The sequence below is a fragment of the Trachymyrmex septentrionalis genome, unplaced genomic scaffold (assembly GCF_001594115.1).
Source record: "Trachymyrmex septentrionalis isolate Tsep2-gDNA-1 unplaced genomic scaffold, Tsep1.0 scaffold74, whole genome shotgun sequence".
NCBI lineage: Eukaryota > Metazoa > Arthropoda > Insecta > Hymenoptera > Formicidae > Trachymyrmex > Trachymyrmex septentrionalis.
In genome coordinates this window covers 1,328,581-1,343,518 of record NW_017305927.1, presented here as the reverse complement: position 1 = coordinate 1,343,518, position 14,938 = coordinate 1,328,581, and the positions used below count along the sequence as shown (strand labels likewise).

Sequence of the window (14,938 nt, the reverse complement as noted above, 5' to 3'; positions counted from 1 at the left end):
TTTATTATAAATTATGTAAAGACGTAAATAAATTTCAATTTTAAATGATGTAAATTTTTAATAAATTTATTTATTTATTCTTATTTAAAATACTTATTTTACATTTAAAAAAATAAATATGTTAGTAAAGAAAGATTTTGATACGAAGAAATGATAAATCGATCCTTTCGCCTCGTATTTTCCTTTAGACTAATGGAGAATGGAATGGACGGGAGAAGTTCAATTCGAAGGTCAGAGTCTTGAGTTGAATACACTCATACTTTTTTGTGATATCTCTGTTCGAAATTGGCAAGATTATTCGACGTATCTAATGATTTTTTTTGTATGCTTAACATTTGTTTTCTTTTTATTTTACAGAAGAACGAGAAGTCTAAACGCACCCAGTCCCGTTCAACACTTCGGGCGATGTGGGGGTATCATGAAAACTTCTGTAACAGTTATGTAAGTAACTCATACGATATTTTGTTGGAGACATTGAAAGACATAATTAATTAGTACGTAGAATATTTTTATTCTTTCTTTTTAAGTAATTATTTTATTACTCATACACATAATTTAACGCATTAGAATCGTCCTCGATAGCGTTCCTATTAGATATTAGCATCACTGATTAACCTTTTCATTATTACGAGTGACTTTAGTCACGCGCAAAACAATTTCTATGTGCGAAATATTTTAAAACATAACATAAAATATTATACTTAAAACGTTAGAAAGTGTTTTAGTATATAAAAACACGGGAGATGGTGTCGCACAGTGATCTGATCGTAGTTCGCAGCGATTTCGAAAAAATTTCATGTTAACGTTACTATATATCATTTATTGTTAATTTTAGATCTCTCTCAGAACATAACAAAAATTATTAATTATTGCATATAATCAGATAACGTATATACAGGGTGTTTTAGATAGAATGGACTAAATTGAGTCGAAAAGTTCTTACCATTTTGCAATTTTCGTAATAGTTAACAAGATACTAATTATTAAAAATCGCTGAATTTTTCAATAATTTTAGACAAAAATTATTTATTTTCTTCTAAAGTTTTGAGAATTTTTTAATATATACCTTATTTTCTTATGTTAGTAAAAATAGTCAATAAGAAAATGCAGTACTAAAAAGTTGATAAAAAATTCTTAAAACTCTATGAAAAGAAAATAAGCAATTTTTATCTCTTTCTGTTTTTCTAAATTTACTAATATTTGAGTAAAAAATATTGAATAATCGGCAATTTTTAGTAATTAATATCTTATTGTAACTATTGGGAAAATTGCAAAATGGTAGAAGACTTTTCGACTCACAATCAGTTTAGTTCGCTCTATCCACACACGAGCGCTTTATCAAAACTTACCGGACACCCTGTATATATTTGATAAACAATAACGGCAATATTAAACATTAATATAAATGAATTGTAATTGAATTTTATTTTTTTTATTAATAATAAATAATAAAAAAGTAATATAGTAGTAATTATAACAAATAAAATAATACAGCATACGTAAATGTAACAACTAGCTCCGATTTCCTCTACTCCTAAAAAATCATAATAATTTTATAAGCCGCACATGTGCGCATTTTATTTTTGCAGCACAACAAATTCCTCAATCCAAAATAATGAGATTTAACTTAAGTTCAACATCTACAAATGTCTGCAATTTTTTATCAAACTTTGAAAAGTTTAATGTTATAAACATTGAATTATTCATCTATGACTGCATCATAAATTACAATTAATATTAAATTTATCAATAATAAATTTAGCATTAAATATAAAAACCTATTAAGAAATTATTTAATTGGGAGTTCCGGTCAAAATCATAAATAACAATCTTATGTAAATAGCAACGATTTATAACATGTCGTCAAAGTCATCGCGACGATATGTTAATGGTCGAAAGCATAAACAAAATTATCTTACTATATTACATTGTAATGTTATCGTCAAATACTAGATGTCCGCGTGGAAAAAATTTATTCAATTAGTATATAATGTAACCATAGACGTTTCGATTTTATTGCGGATCCTTTTTAATATCGCTATAACATTCAATATAATACAATTAAAAATTGATAAGTCATATAATTATAAACTGAACTTTAAAAATCGAATTGTGCGACATGTAGCCGTGTCTTGTGTCGCAGTCATAATAAATTGTGACGTCCAAGCGTATTCTCATTATAATTATCAAGTTAAATGATAAACGCTAGTGTTTGGCTCTCATAGGCATTATAATTCTTTGATTTATTCTTTGGAGCCTGTTAATTTCTTTTTATTGTATTAACGTTATCGACGAGAATTTATAGTTTTTAATATTTTAAAATGTTTATAACAATATAAAGCGTTCAAAATACTCAAATTAAATTCTTTATATTTTGAATGTTTGTCGCACTACTGATTTAGATCACTGTGCGTCGAGTTGAAAGATTTTCTTGTAAAAAGAGATTCGAAGTACATCTGTAGGTATTGTGGCCAGCAAAACCAGCAAATGTAAGGAACTAAAATTATTTGTTTTTCATAGGAATTAAACATTACCTAAAATAATATAGCTTCTGCCGTTTCCATCTAAATGCAAAAAACGTTTAAGTATTAAGTATCATCCAAAGTAAAACAGCTTTTGGCGTCATTTTCACTTAAAATACTTTTTGAAACTAAGCATCTTTGAACGTTTCTAATATATTTTAAATATAATATATTTTAAAAAACATGTTTATATGTATTTTCGAATAAGACACTTTTAATAAAGTGTTAACCTCGCTTACAAAAATTGAGTAACCAATACTAAAAAACAATAATTAATTACTATTTTGAGTAATAAATTGACTAGTATTAGATTTGTGTGAGAGGTATATGCTTAGTATATAATAAAAATTAAATGTTAGTTTTTATAAAATTTCCTGGGTTAAATTATTTAATTCCATTATTTTAAAATTTAAATTAACGATAAATTGAATAAAAGAAGTAGCGATTGGAAATGAAAAAAGGTTTTTTACTTTGGAGAAAAGTATCAAGTAAAAATTAACGGGTTTCTCATGGTAAATAATTTAATCAATTTTTTTAAATAAAAATATGGAAGTCGTATTAAAGATATAGAAAAAGATATATAATTTATTTTTCTTCATATTTATTGTTAAAATGTTTGATATCTATATTATTTAATATTTTTTGTCTTATTAATTTCAAATAGAGACGAAAATATCCTTTCAATACTCCTTACCGACAATGGTTTAAGTACATTGTCGCTTATAATTATTTAAAAGGATATTTTACTTCGATTTTCGTGTTACGAATTAAATGTTGCGAATTAAATGTTTTTAATTCATGGAATACTCAGTTCTTTTTAATTAGGTTCTTTTTAATAACTTCATTATAATTAATACTACTAATTTTACTAATTTAATCTTCACGGTATTTTTGTAATACCTATTTAGTGTAAACAGTGGTCATTCACGTCCAGCGTATTTTTTTTAATGGATTAAATAATTTTAAAAAATATTTCATTTTTGCAAATATGTAAACACAAATATGGTAGTGATATGTTCAAAAATTTGTAACTTTTGATCAAATCAATGAAATCTAATAATTAAAAATCGAAAATAAAATTCATAAAGTTTAATAAAAAAATATATGCCAACAAATTTTTTTAATTTAAAAATTTGGGACATAAAATTACAATTTTGAAACTTATAAAAATAAGCGTCCGTATGAAGAATTGACACTTAACTTTAAAAAATTAATTTTTTATTCGAAACCTATAATCTCATAAATAAAAAAAACTTTTATAAATAAAAAAAAAATGTACGGAATAACATTATAAGAGAACGAAAAAATCGTAATATCTCTTCTGCAAAACGATTTGCCATGTTTTAAAATAAAACTGAATAAAGTGAATTTTTGTTATATACACGTGTTCTACTTATAAAAAAATAGTAAAAAACACGAAAAAGATCATTTCCTTATTTGTACAACAAACAGCGTTGCGTGTAAACAAGAATCATTTGTGTTCGCGCTCGATTTTGGGTCTGTCCACTGTTTAGTAAGAAAATAACGCCCACTGCCAGGCTTTTACGGACACCTTCCTCCATTCCATAAGTTTTTTTAGGAACAGAATGACGCGGCCATACTGACTTGTTTTCAAAATATTCATAATTTTAAAAATTGTATACAAAAATCGCACCTAGACACAAATGACCCCCATTTACACAGTGAGAGTTAATACTACTACTGGTTTTTGTACACTATGCATCGAAAATTTGTTTTAAATGTTTTTCTGTAGATGAGTAGAATAGTCTCTTATCTCGATTTATATGAAAGAACGCCTTTTTTAGCTTTCTAAATTTTTCTTACAATGGAACATGTATCTATTAACATTCAGACCTTTTAATCATATGTTTTCTTGACGTTTTAACAAAGATCTTTCACATCTGAGAGAGAGTCCAGATATGACAATATTAATAGAATATAATTCAAATTGAACCATCATTATAAACTGACTCCAAAGAAAAATTGAAATGTATTATCGTAAATAATACATTTTCATGATATATTTTTTTACTTATTCAACTAGCCGTTTTGTGTCTGTGTAATAATTATAACGCTATTACTTATATTTGCCGGTTTCTTTATTAATGTTTTAATATTGTCAGCCACATCGAACTTATTGATTAAAAATAACTCAAATTGAGACATTTTTAATTTAACAATGTACTGACATTGGAACACTTGAAAAAATGTATTTAGTCTATGTTCGACACATTTTTCTTATCATGAAGAATAATAATATGTTAGATTATTATATTTAATTTAGACGTAATCGCTTTGAGTACATGTGCGGCTCATATAGCTACGTCGTATAATGCATTTCGTAATAGAGCATAATAAAAAAGTTAAGTTATAAAAAGAATATGTCACATCATAGTCATATCGTCGCTCAGATTTGGAATACCCGTAGATCGATATTATCACAATTAATTATTGATTAAAAACAATAGTATTATTAACCCTCAAAACATGCGAGCGTATAAAAAAAACTTTACGTTTCATTCATTAGGTAATGTTCGCTTTTCTTAAGCTTAATAGCATCTTCATTAGCAAACAATCATATCAAGATGATAATCGCATTCATGTAATAAATGTCGAACACACTAGAAACGACCGACGACACTCATTTGCGTTTCTTTTTGCAAGGAATGATGACTAAGCGTGACACTATATACTGAGAAAGCATTTTAAACGTAACCATTTGTTTCTGTCTATTAGTTAATTCTTATGTTAAAATTATATTTATCTTAGTACTTTTTCTGAAGGTAATTAATATATTTCTTAGATGATTATTAACAAAATTAATTTAACCAGGATTGTAGCATAAAATAATATAAAAATAGCATACATTAGATTACGTTCAGAAAGAGCGTTATCAGTGTTTCTCTCTCTCATTTTATCTTTATCATTAGTTATAAAATAAATATAAAATGACGTAATAATATGATAACCCGCTTCTTGAACGAAGCCTATATATTCTATTCTTGTATTATTTTATGCTACAACTCTGGCTTAAGTTAATTTGTCTTTGAATAATTACCTAAAAAATATTATTTTTGAATATATGTAATTTTATTGTGGAACAGAACTCTATATATGTATGTATGTATATATATATATATATATTTCTATAACATTATGTAAAGATTTCATATTTATATGTTTATAACTGATTTATTTCGTGTAATAAATATTTACACATTAGAATTTTGGAAAAAGTTAATAATGGACGTTTCATCATGAATATGATAATCTTCTGCCAGAGCTCAAAAAAACACGTTTTGTATATACAATAAATCAGATGCCGACTGCGTGATTTCCCGCGTCTGCATACGACAAGTAAGCGCGTGCGCGGCGTTTCCGTTTAAATGTCTATCTTTTACTTGAGTCAGTACGCGCGCGTCCGTCAACCAGTGGCCAGTGCCGCATCATGGTTGGAACATCGAGGTAGGTTGTCGAAGCGCATGATACTTTTTAGGTGTTCAGATGCTAGTTGATAGTTTTACAATCTCGTGACACACACAAGATCGTACTTCCTTAAATATTGATTGAATTTCAAAGGAGATCATTTTTTGTTAATACAGTGATAAATTGCCTAGTGAACGTGAATTGAAGTTTTTTTTTATGAAGAAGAGAAATTTTTATATGTACATATTACTAGTGTTAAGTGTGTTTAAACATGAATTGTACTAATTATTCTGAAATTTTTGTTAATATAGTGAACTCGCTGTAAGTTTTACTCGTTATTTTTTTTTCAAATTAATAACTTACAATCAAATTATACATAATTATACATAATGTCACAAATTATTATATATAATTGAAGTCATTTTTAATCTTTCTATTATTTAACTCACGAAATTGCAAATTTAATTCTTTAATATTTAACAATGTGTGCTCTGTTTTTTTCTTTCTCTGCTTTTTGCTAGAGTTATGTATAAACTTTGATGCATAACTTACATCAAATTATATATACTTATACATAAATGTCACAAATTATTATATATAATTGGAGTGATTTTTAATTTTTCAAATGATACTTAACTCATGAAATTGCAAATTTAATTCTTTAATATTTAACAATGTGTACTCTATTTCTTCTTTCTCTGCTTTTCCCTAGAAAATATTAAAAAATTATTCATTAAACATTAGCAACATGATCAAATTTTATAGCACTTTATTTCAATCAAGTGAAGTTTGGCAGTCGAACAAGTTATTGATTCCCTATTTGACTCTGACGCAAAAATATATTTTAAGATTATGAAAAATATTTAGAATTGGAATGACATATCAACATTAATAATTAAATTGTAATTACATATAATTTTACTAACCAAACATGTATAATATTCGGGAAAAATTAAAGTAGCGACTCGAATCGGTGTACAAAAAAATGCGAGTTAATTTAAATTGAAAATGAAAAAAGAAACGAAAATTATTGGTACTAGAATATAATCAAGAAAAGTCAAATTAACGAATTAATAATTAAATAAATTGAAACATTTTATTAACGTAAATTGTCAAATATAATGAACGAAACGTTTCAACTATATTCACAACAGCCATCTTCAGCTATATTTATATATGTACAATATATATATATACGCAGTATATGATAAGTAAATGATAATAAATATTAGCATTATGAAACTACATCTACAGTTAAAAATTAAAAATTACATATACAGGAAGTGACTATCAGAATGTAATCTAAGAATAAGATATAAAGTACAAAATATTTTTCAATATTAAAAAATTTTTATTTAAATGAAATATTCCTAGCCAATTACAAATAATACGAAATGTAAATAAAGATAATGATGGATTAAAGTAACGGTAAAAGTAACAGCTAAATTCATTAACATTACTATAAAAATGTAATGATGTTACTGTTATAGACAGAAAAAAGTAATAGTTTTATCGAAAAAAATAATGTTACAAGTGACACATCATTTTCCCATCCTGCAAATATATTTCGTTTTGTTCAATGTTCTATAGTTGCCTTTTTCTTTCTTTGAAAAATTTCTTTTGAGACAAGTTTTGAAATAGGGACTTCAGGCAGTTACCTGAGACATGAACTATGGTCGTCAAACAAAGCAGAACTTATACATAAGAAGATTTGAAAGGAATTTTTCAAACAATTGTTCGGAAAATTATATATTATTAAGTTAATCTAATAATATAATGTAAAATAATTTGTCATAGAATTAATTATGCTATCTCATAAGAAATCCTATGATAGTAAAATCTAAATGGTATAAAAAAAATTAGAATAGTCGTATGTCAGTAACAATAATGTAGATGATATCGATGATGTCCTTATTTTTCGAAAAAGAAATATTTAAAATTGCGTTAATATATTATCAAAGAAAAAGATTAATTTCTATTTTCTTTTACATGTAGCAGAGATCAATCTTTTATTATGATTAGATTCGGAGTCCAATATTTTAACATTCTTTCAACTAAAAAAGTGATTAAGTTCTAAAATTGTATATTGTAATGGAAATGATAATCGAAAATCGTGACGATTCTAATTTTATATTGTTAATATGCTCCTTGATTCTTGTATTAATCTATTTCTTTATTTATTGACATTGCAATTTCCACAGTAAATTTTGTACACAATATATTATTAGAACTAAATTCAGTTTTATTTTTGCTCTTTCTAATAAATTTACGGAAGTTTATTTAAGCCTCTGAAATCTACGGGAAATTAGTGGTATCTATATTATCAGTGCATAATACTAACAATAAAATTGTCGTAGCATTATATTTGACATCATCAAACAAATTATTGCAGATTTATTTATTTTTCATTGACAGAGAAGTTGTTTATTCCCTAACCAGTTATATAAAAAATTACGATATCTGTGGACATTAATAACTTGCAATTTCAAATATATTTTAAATGTCATTTAAAATTTTTATTTATGTTTGACTAATTTTCGCAAATATTTGAAGAAAAAATATCGTTTCGCAATTTTTTTATTTCATTGCATTGCCTTTTCAAACAATTTAATCAATCATTGTTTACTATGAATTTTACAAATTTTTATTATTTGACTATGGATGCAAAAAATGTACATCTAATTTCTTTATAGATTACACACAATTTCAGTGTAATGTAATAATGTAATCACTTTAATGCTCAAACAGAAAATGAAATTCATCGGGGTTAACACTTTTTTACATTTCATCAGTTGCCGCCTTTGTCTCTTTGCTTCGATTGTTTCTTAACGTTTATACAGTACACAATGACAGCTAGCGAATAATTAGACGGAGCTTATTATAGAATTGATAATAATATTGGTGCGTAATATAGACCATTAAGAACGTAAAATTTGTTCTTCCGATCACACTTACCTATGCTAGTAAAATATAATTCAATCTTATTTGAACCCACGACCTCAGTCTATCTGCGATTTATTTTTAGAAAATACTCCATTAAACTAATGACACTGATATGAGAAACGTGAAATAGCAGATTGTTCAGCTGATAATTATCATAAATTAGAAGAGAAAAGAAATCTATAATGATCGTAATACTTTTGCTTGCTCATTTCAGGACTATTCAAGACCCGGCCTCTCAGAGGTTGACATGGTACAAGCCACCTCTCTCTGTTCTGGTTATCAAGAAGGTCCGTGATTCGTCAGTCCTGTTACCGTTTGTTCAGTTGGTCACATGGTTGATAGAGGTAAATATTAATATGATCATTTAAAATATCGAAGATTGTGGTTTCGATATGCCTATCTCGAAAAGTCGATTAACGGGCTCACAAACTGATGTCAGCAGCACATTTATCATAAAAGTTATTATAAAATAATAATTTTATAATAAAAAAAGCTATTATAAAAATTAATTCACTTTATCTGTATGAAAAACTATCATAATTTCCAATTTATACTTTTGCCACGTATTCTTAATATTAATTTCATATTATATAGTATAGTTGTATTTAATTCTTACATATTGACAAAATGTAAAAAATATAATCTGATATGATACTATATTATAATTATTTGTACGATGTAAAGTTGTCATTAAAGAAATTAGTTTATACATGTATAGTATATAGCAAAAGTAAGTAGACATATATTCTTAATGAATATTTTTTTGAATATTTTTTTTTCTAAAACGTGAGATTTAGGCATCCTAGTGAATAGATAAAAAGCGAACATTTATTGTAAGGTAAATTTGTAAGTAAAATTTATTTTTTTTTAAGATTTTTTTTTATTTGTATAGATTAATTGTGACGCGTCAAAGTTGTCTGATGCGTATAATCAATGGCGAATGATTTGCCTAAATGATGTATTCTTACCTTCACTTATAATAATTTTACACGTATTTTATTCTGCTGGGTAGTAAAGATATAATACCGAAATTGTGTATTATATATATATATATATACACACACACAACATATTTGACTTATAGGTATTATTTATGATATTTAGAATTAAACATGGAAAGAATAAATATGATTGCCATTATGAATTTCATTTGATTTTTCTGTAATGCAGATAAAACAAATGGTTGTATTTGTGGAAGCTTCTGTTCTGGAGGATCCAGCCCTAACCAGAGATTCTAGATTTCAAAGTGTTCGCGATAGATTACAAACCTTTAGAGACGGCACAGATGACTTGCAGGTAATGATAATCTTTGCTTATTTTAAAATATTTATAACAAAAATTATAATCTACGTGTTTGTTATACAACTTGTTGCTTATAAGGCTAAAAATTAATTTATATTTATATCGGATCTAATTTATTAGTTACTAGACGATAAAAGTACACAATATTGTAAAAAGTAAGGATTAATAAACGGTACAATTTTTATTAATTTTCAACGACTGTTTTTTTTTACTACTTCTTCTTTTAAATGGAGTGCATTGCTTTTTGTTTTCAGGATAAAATTGATTTTATCGTTTGCTTGGGAGGCGACGGTACACTTCTTTATGCCAGTTTGTTGTTCCAACAGTCAGTGCCACCTGTAATGGCATTCCACCTTGGTTCCTTAGGATTTCTTACACCCTTCGAATTTGATAATTTTCAGGAACAAGTGACCAATGTTCTTGAAGGTTAGTTATTAATTTATTTTATATAATTTTTTTTTAATCGCCAAATTTACATTGTATCTTGTTCTAGGTAACGCGGCTTTAACTTTAAGGAGTCGTCTGAGGTGCATAATTATACGCAAGAATGAAGACAATCAGTTGACTGAACCACCAACAAATCTCTTGGTATTGAATGAAGTTGTAGTGGATCGAGGGCCCTCACCTTACCTTTCAAATATCGACCTATTCATTGATGGCAAACACGTGACAAGCGTCCAGGGTGATGGCTTGATTGTGAGTACGCCAACCGGGTCGACCGCTTATGCAGTTGCTGCTGGAGCCAGTATGATTCATCCTTCAGTTCCTGCCATAATGATCACACCAATCTGCCCTCACTCTCTGTCCTTCAGGCCGATTGTCGTACCTGCCGGGGTCGAGCTCAAGGTAGTTTCTTTAATCTTTTAAAAAAGAAGCGCGCTAATGGAACGTTTTATACATTTATGGTTGACGGATTAAAAATTTCTTAACAACTTCGAAACAAACACCTTTTAATTTTATTCATGAAAATAAAATTGTCTTATTCAATTCTTTTGAAATTTATAGTATAGATACTGGAATTTCACTTCAGTCGATTTTGAAGTTTTTATAATAACGAAATCTATGGTCCAACTCAAAAAGAGAGAAAGTTTTCACTTAGGAATTTTTATAACATTTTGAAACAATTTAAGTAATAAAGGCTACGAGTCAATGTTAAGTGCTAATAAATGTATTTTATTCTTACAATAATTTAAATACAATGCTAAACGTTTTGACCCGCATTAGGTCATCCTCAGTAACATAAAAATATTTAAATAAAAAAGATCGCAAAATTACAAAAGTATCGAATAATATAAATGTGTTTAAATATAATTTGATAATTTATAGCGATTCCTATAATCAAAATTGCCAAGAATCTACTTCTCTCATCATTCTTTCAATATTCATTCGCATGTGATAAGAATAAGTTAATCTAATCAATAGTTAAAAAATAATAAATGATATAGAAATTAAATTGCATCGACGTGTCCTGGTGGATCGACGTTAATTTTTTGAAAAAAGAAATCAAATTGTAAATATAGTCCTAAACGATTAGAATATAATGTATTATAACATTTTGACTTATTGATAACAATAGAATTGAGTCTTATTCATTAATCTTAAGATTTATAATAGGTCAAAATTAGTTTCATTTGAATCGATTCTTTCTTTGTGCTGTTATGAAATATGGCTCATACCAATATTCAATGGAAGGAAATCTAGTTCCTTATATTCAGATGTCATAGCACATTCTTAGGCTAAATACTACCTTGAAGTTTCCATTCAAATACTATCTTGAAGTTTCCATTCAAAAGTTTTCAGAGTATCCGAACTTATTAGAAATATGTTATTTTTTCTCACAAAAGAACCTATTGTGACTGAAGACAGATCGTTTTCGTAGTAAGAAATTCTTTCATTAATTTTTTTTGTAAATTTTGGAATTATTTTGCATATGTTAATTTATTCCAATTTGAAAGTTATACCAAATTAAATTTAGTTTATTTGAATTTGAAAATTATATTTATATTAAATTGTTTCTTATACGTCATTCCAGAATGACAATAAATTTGTAAAAAGACTTGTTAAGCAACAGACTTCAGAAAAAGGTCTAACAAATTAACGCAATATTTCGAGTTAAACGAACCGCGGCAATACCGCTGTAATCAGCAGCAATTAACATGATCATCTTGCTTTCCACCGCAGATCTCGGTTTCACCCGACAGCAGAAATACCTCGTGGGTGTCCTTCGACGGTAGAAATAGGCAAGAACTCTTCCACGGTGACAGGTAAAACCGAAACGCTCGGCAGCTCCGTTTAATCGTTTGTCTTTTCTACAATTATTTCAGATAATGGCGAACAGCAATGCTCGCAGTACAGCTTACGTCTCCTTCGATGGCCGCAATCAGCAAGAGCTGCGTGTCGGCGACAGGTTTGTCCTGCTTTCGTAAAGAGCGCCGTATCGCTTTTCTTTCTATATTTATGTCACGTTGCTTTAAACGATACGAATTTCCTGTAACTTATTCTTTTTTTTAAATCATATTCATAAATTCTGTAAATCACGACAAATAAAATATCTTCTTCCAATAAACTTATTTCAAAGCAAATCCATATTTAGAAAATAAGATACTATGAGCCTGGCTAGACGTTTATTACAAAATTTAACCAAAGTTTATAACTTGAATGATAAATAAGCTTATATCAGTCGGTACTCTTTTCATTTTTTTTTATTTCACATTATCGGACGTTTTCCATTTCTTTTTATTTTATATTAATACAACGAAATTTATGGTCTCTACTTTTGTAAATCATATTTTAAAATTATCTGCTACATGCTTATTTATTCTTTGCTTAATTTTCATATTCTTTTTATTGCCAATATTTTACATTAAAATATCTTTTTGGAGACGTTAGCTGTACTGCAAGGTGATGGTATTTAATAATATATTATTCATACTTACGATAAACGTTTCATGCATAAACATTAAACCAAAGGCTTTCGCTTATCATAATAAAATCATTGCAATATAAATAATATTCTCTCTTACAAGAATGCATTATTTTTAACAAGTATGTGAATTATTTTCTTAAAAATATACTTTCCACAAATAACCATAAATAATTAAGAAGCAACTTAAATAAATTGTATTTGTAACAATTCATTTTGCTACAAAATAAACTTTCAACCGTATTAGCTTTAGATTAGATTCGTTTAATTTTATCAAATTGATTAATTAGAAAAAAATCGCATAATTTTTCAGTTTGAAGGTAACCACCTCTATATACCCGGTGCCTAGCATTTGCGCAGCTGACCAAATCACCGACTGGTTCGATTCCTTAGCTGAATGCCTTCACTGGAATGTCAGAAAGCGGCAGAAGCATTTGGATGAGCTAAGTGATCTCGCGCATTCATCGAGCAACGATACGCTAGATTCTCTCGATCGAGATAGTTAGGTCAAGGAGAACGTTCATACATAGTCAAAATCGACAATATATGGCCAAATATAATTCCGTTGAAAATCGGAATAAAATCGATTACTCGACTTTTCTAATTAATGTCGCCTTCATCGATTAAAAATTTTCTAACGAAATCTTATTAAGTGTAAGGCAGCTAAGAAATTGATTGGTTATCAATAAAGATATAATCTATGAGATTGTCATCTAAAAAACATTTGTATGTAAGATCTACAGTTGGAGATGAAGATTACGTAATTAGATTAGAAAAATGAGCTTGGATCACGATGAATCTTAATTTTTAATAATAAAATGCATTTTTCTTTGGAAAGAATACATGTTAACAGCGAAATATTGTTTAATTCAATTAATTATTGTCGTAAAGAAATTATGTACTATTATTAATTTGAACGCGCGCGTATACAATGTATTTATTAATAATTGCGTTTTGGTCTGTAAAATGGCCCATCGATTTAACTGAATATCTAAGAATCTTTTTGTATCTTATCGATATCATATTATTTGTATAAATACTTTTATTTTCTAGCGTTCTTTAAATTGATATGATTTATATACGAATGACTATATTTTTGCTTTTTTATTTACTGATTATTATGGTAATCGATCTGATATAAATCGATTTGTTGTGAATGATCAATTTTCCTATAAAACGAAACTTTTTAATAAAATATGTTTTGTACAATATGTACTTATGTTTTCTTTAATAACTCCAGAATCATAAAAATTCCACAAAAATTGTCAAAAAGAAGGGAGAGGTTACCGCATTTATTGAACTTTATTATATTTGGACAGAGAGAGTATAAATTAATGTGATATATATGTCTTACTACAAATGAATTTATTCATCTGCAACTTTATGGAAATATACATTATATACACCGCAGAAGGCATTAAACATTAAACGCTTCTTTTGTCACATACATTGTAAGTATCGTAAAAGAAATCGCTGCAATTTCAAAGACAAGAAAGAACCTTCCTAGAAATCTGCAACGTTTTCACAGAGAGACTCTCCATGAATTTATCTAACTAAAGACTCGGAGAAAAGATCCCTTAATCCATCTAACTATATTTAATATAAATAGATATATGAACCTAAACTTTTACATTTGGCTATATCAGTCATGAGCATGTTGACACGTTTGCGGTTTGCATAAGTCATGGATACGCTACTTTACACTTAATTATATGTACATTATAATAAGTCTAAAAAGAAACTAAGTTACTACAAGAATTATTATTATAACTCTCTCTATATATATATATTATATATATATATATATATATATATATATATA

General features: G+C 27.3%; 1 protein-coding gene across 12 annotated transcripts in view; it reads left to right on the top strand.

The window, feature by feature from the left end:
• LOC108754033 (NAD kinase-like) overlaps nt 1–14,189 on the top strand; it is a 29,134-nt gene extending 14,945 nt beyond the window's left edge. For 5 of the 12 annotated variants that reach the window (XM_018496053.1, XM_018496057.1, XM_018496061.1 and 2 more), the window contains 7 exons: nt 358–441; nt 9,106–9,235; nt 10,062–10,187; nt 10,448–10,619; nt 10,687–11,039; nt 12,375–12,457; nt 13,430–14,189. In XM_018496053.1, the coding sequence (XP_018351555.1) occupies nt 358–441; nt 9,106–9,235; nt 10,062–10,187; nt 10,448–10,619; nt 10,687–11,039; nt 12,375–12,457; nt 13,430–13,622 (1,141 nt within the window). In that variant the 3' untranslated portion in view covers nt 13,623–14,189. Of the gene's footprint in view, nt 1–357; nt 442–5,953; nt 5,988–9,105; nt 9,236–10,061; nt 10,188–10,447; nt 10,620–10,686; nt 11,040–12,374; nt 12,458–12,517; nt 12,601–13,429 lie in introns of those variants that run through there. The other 7 variants (XM_018496058.1, XM_018496059.1, XM_018496051.1 and 4 more) reach the window with 5 other exon arrangements.
• Nucleotides 14,190–14,938: the final 749 nt, after the last annotated feature.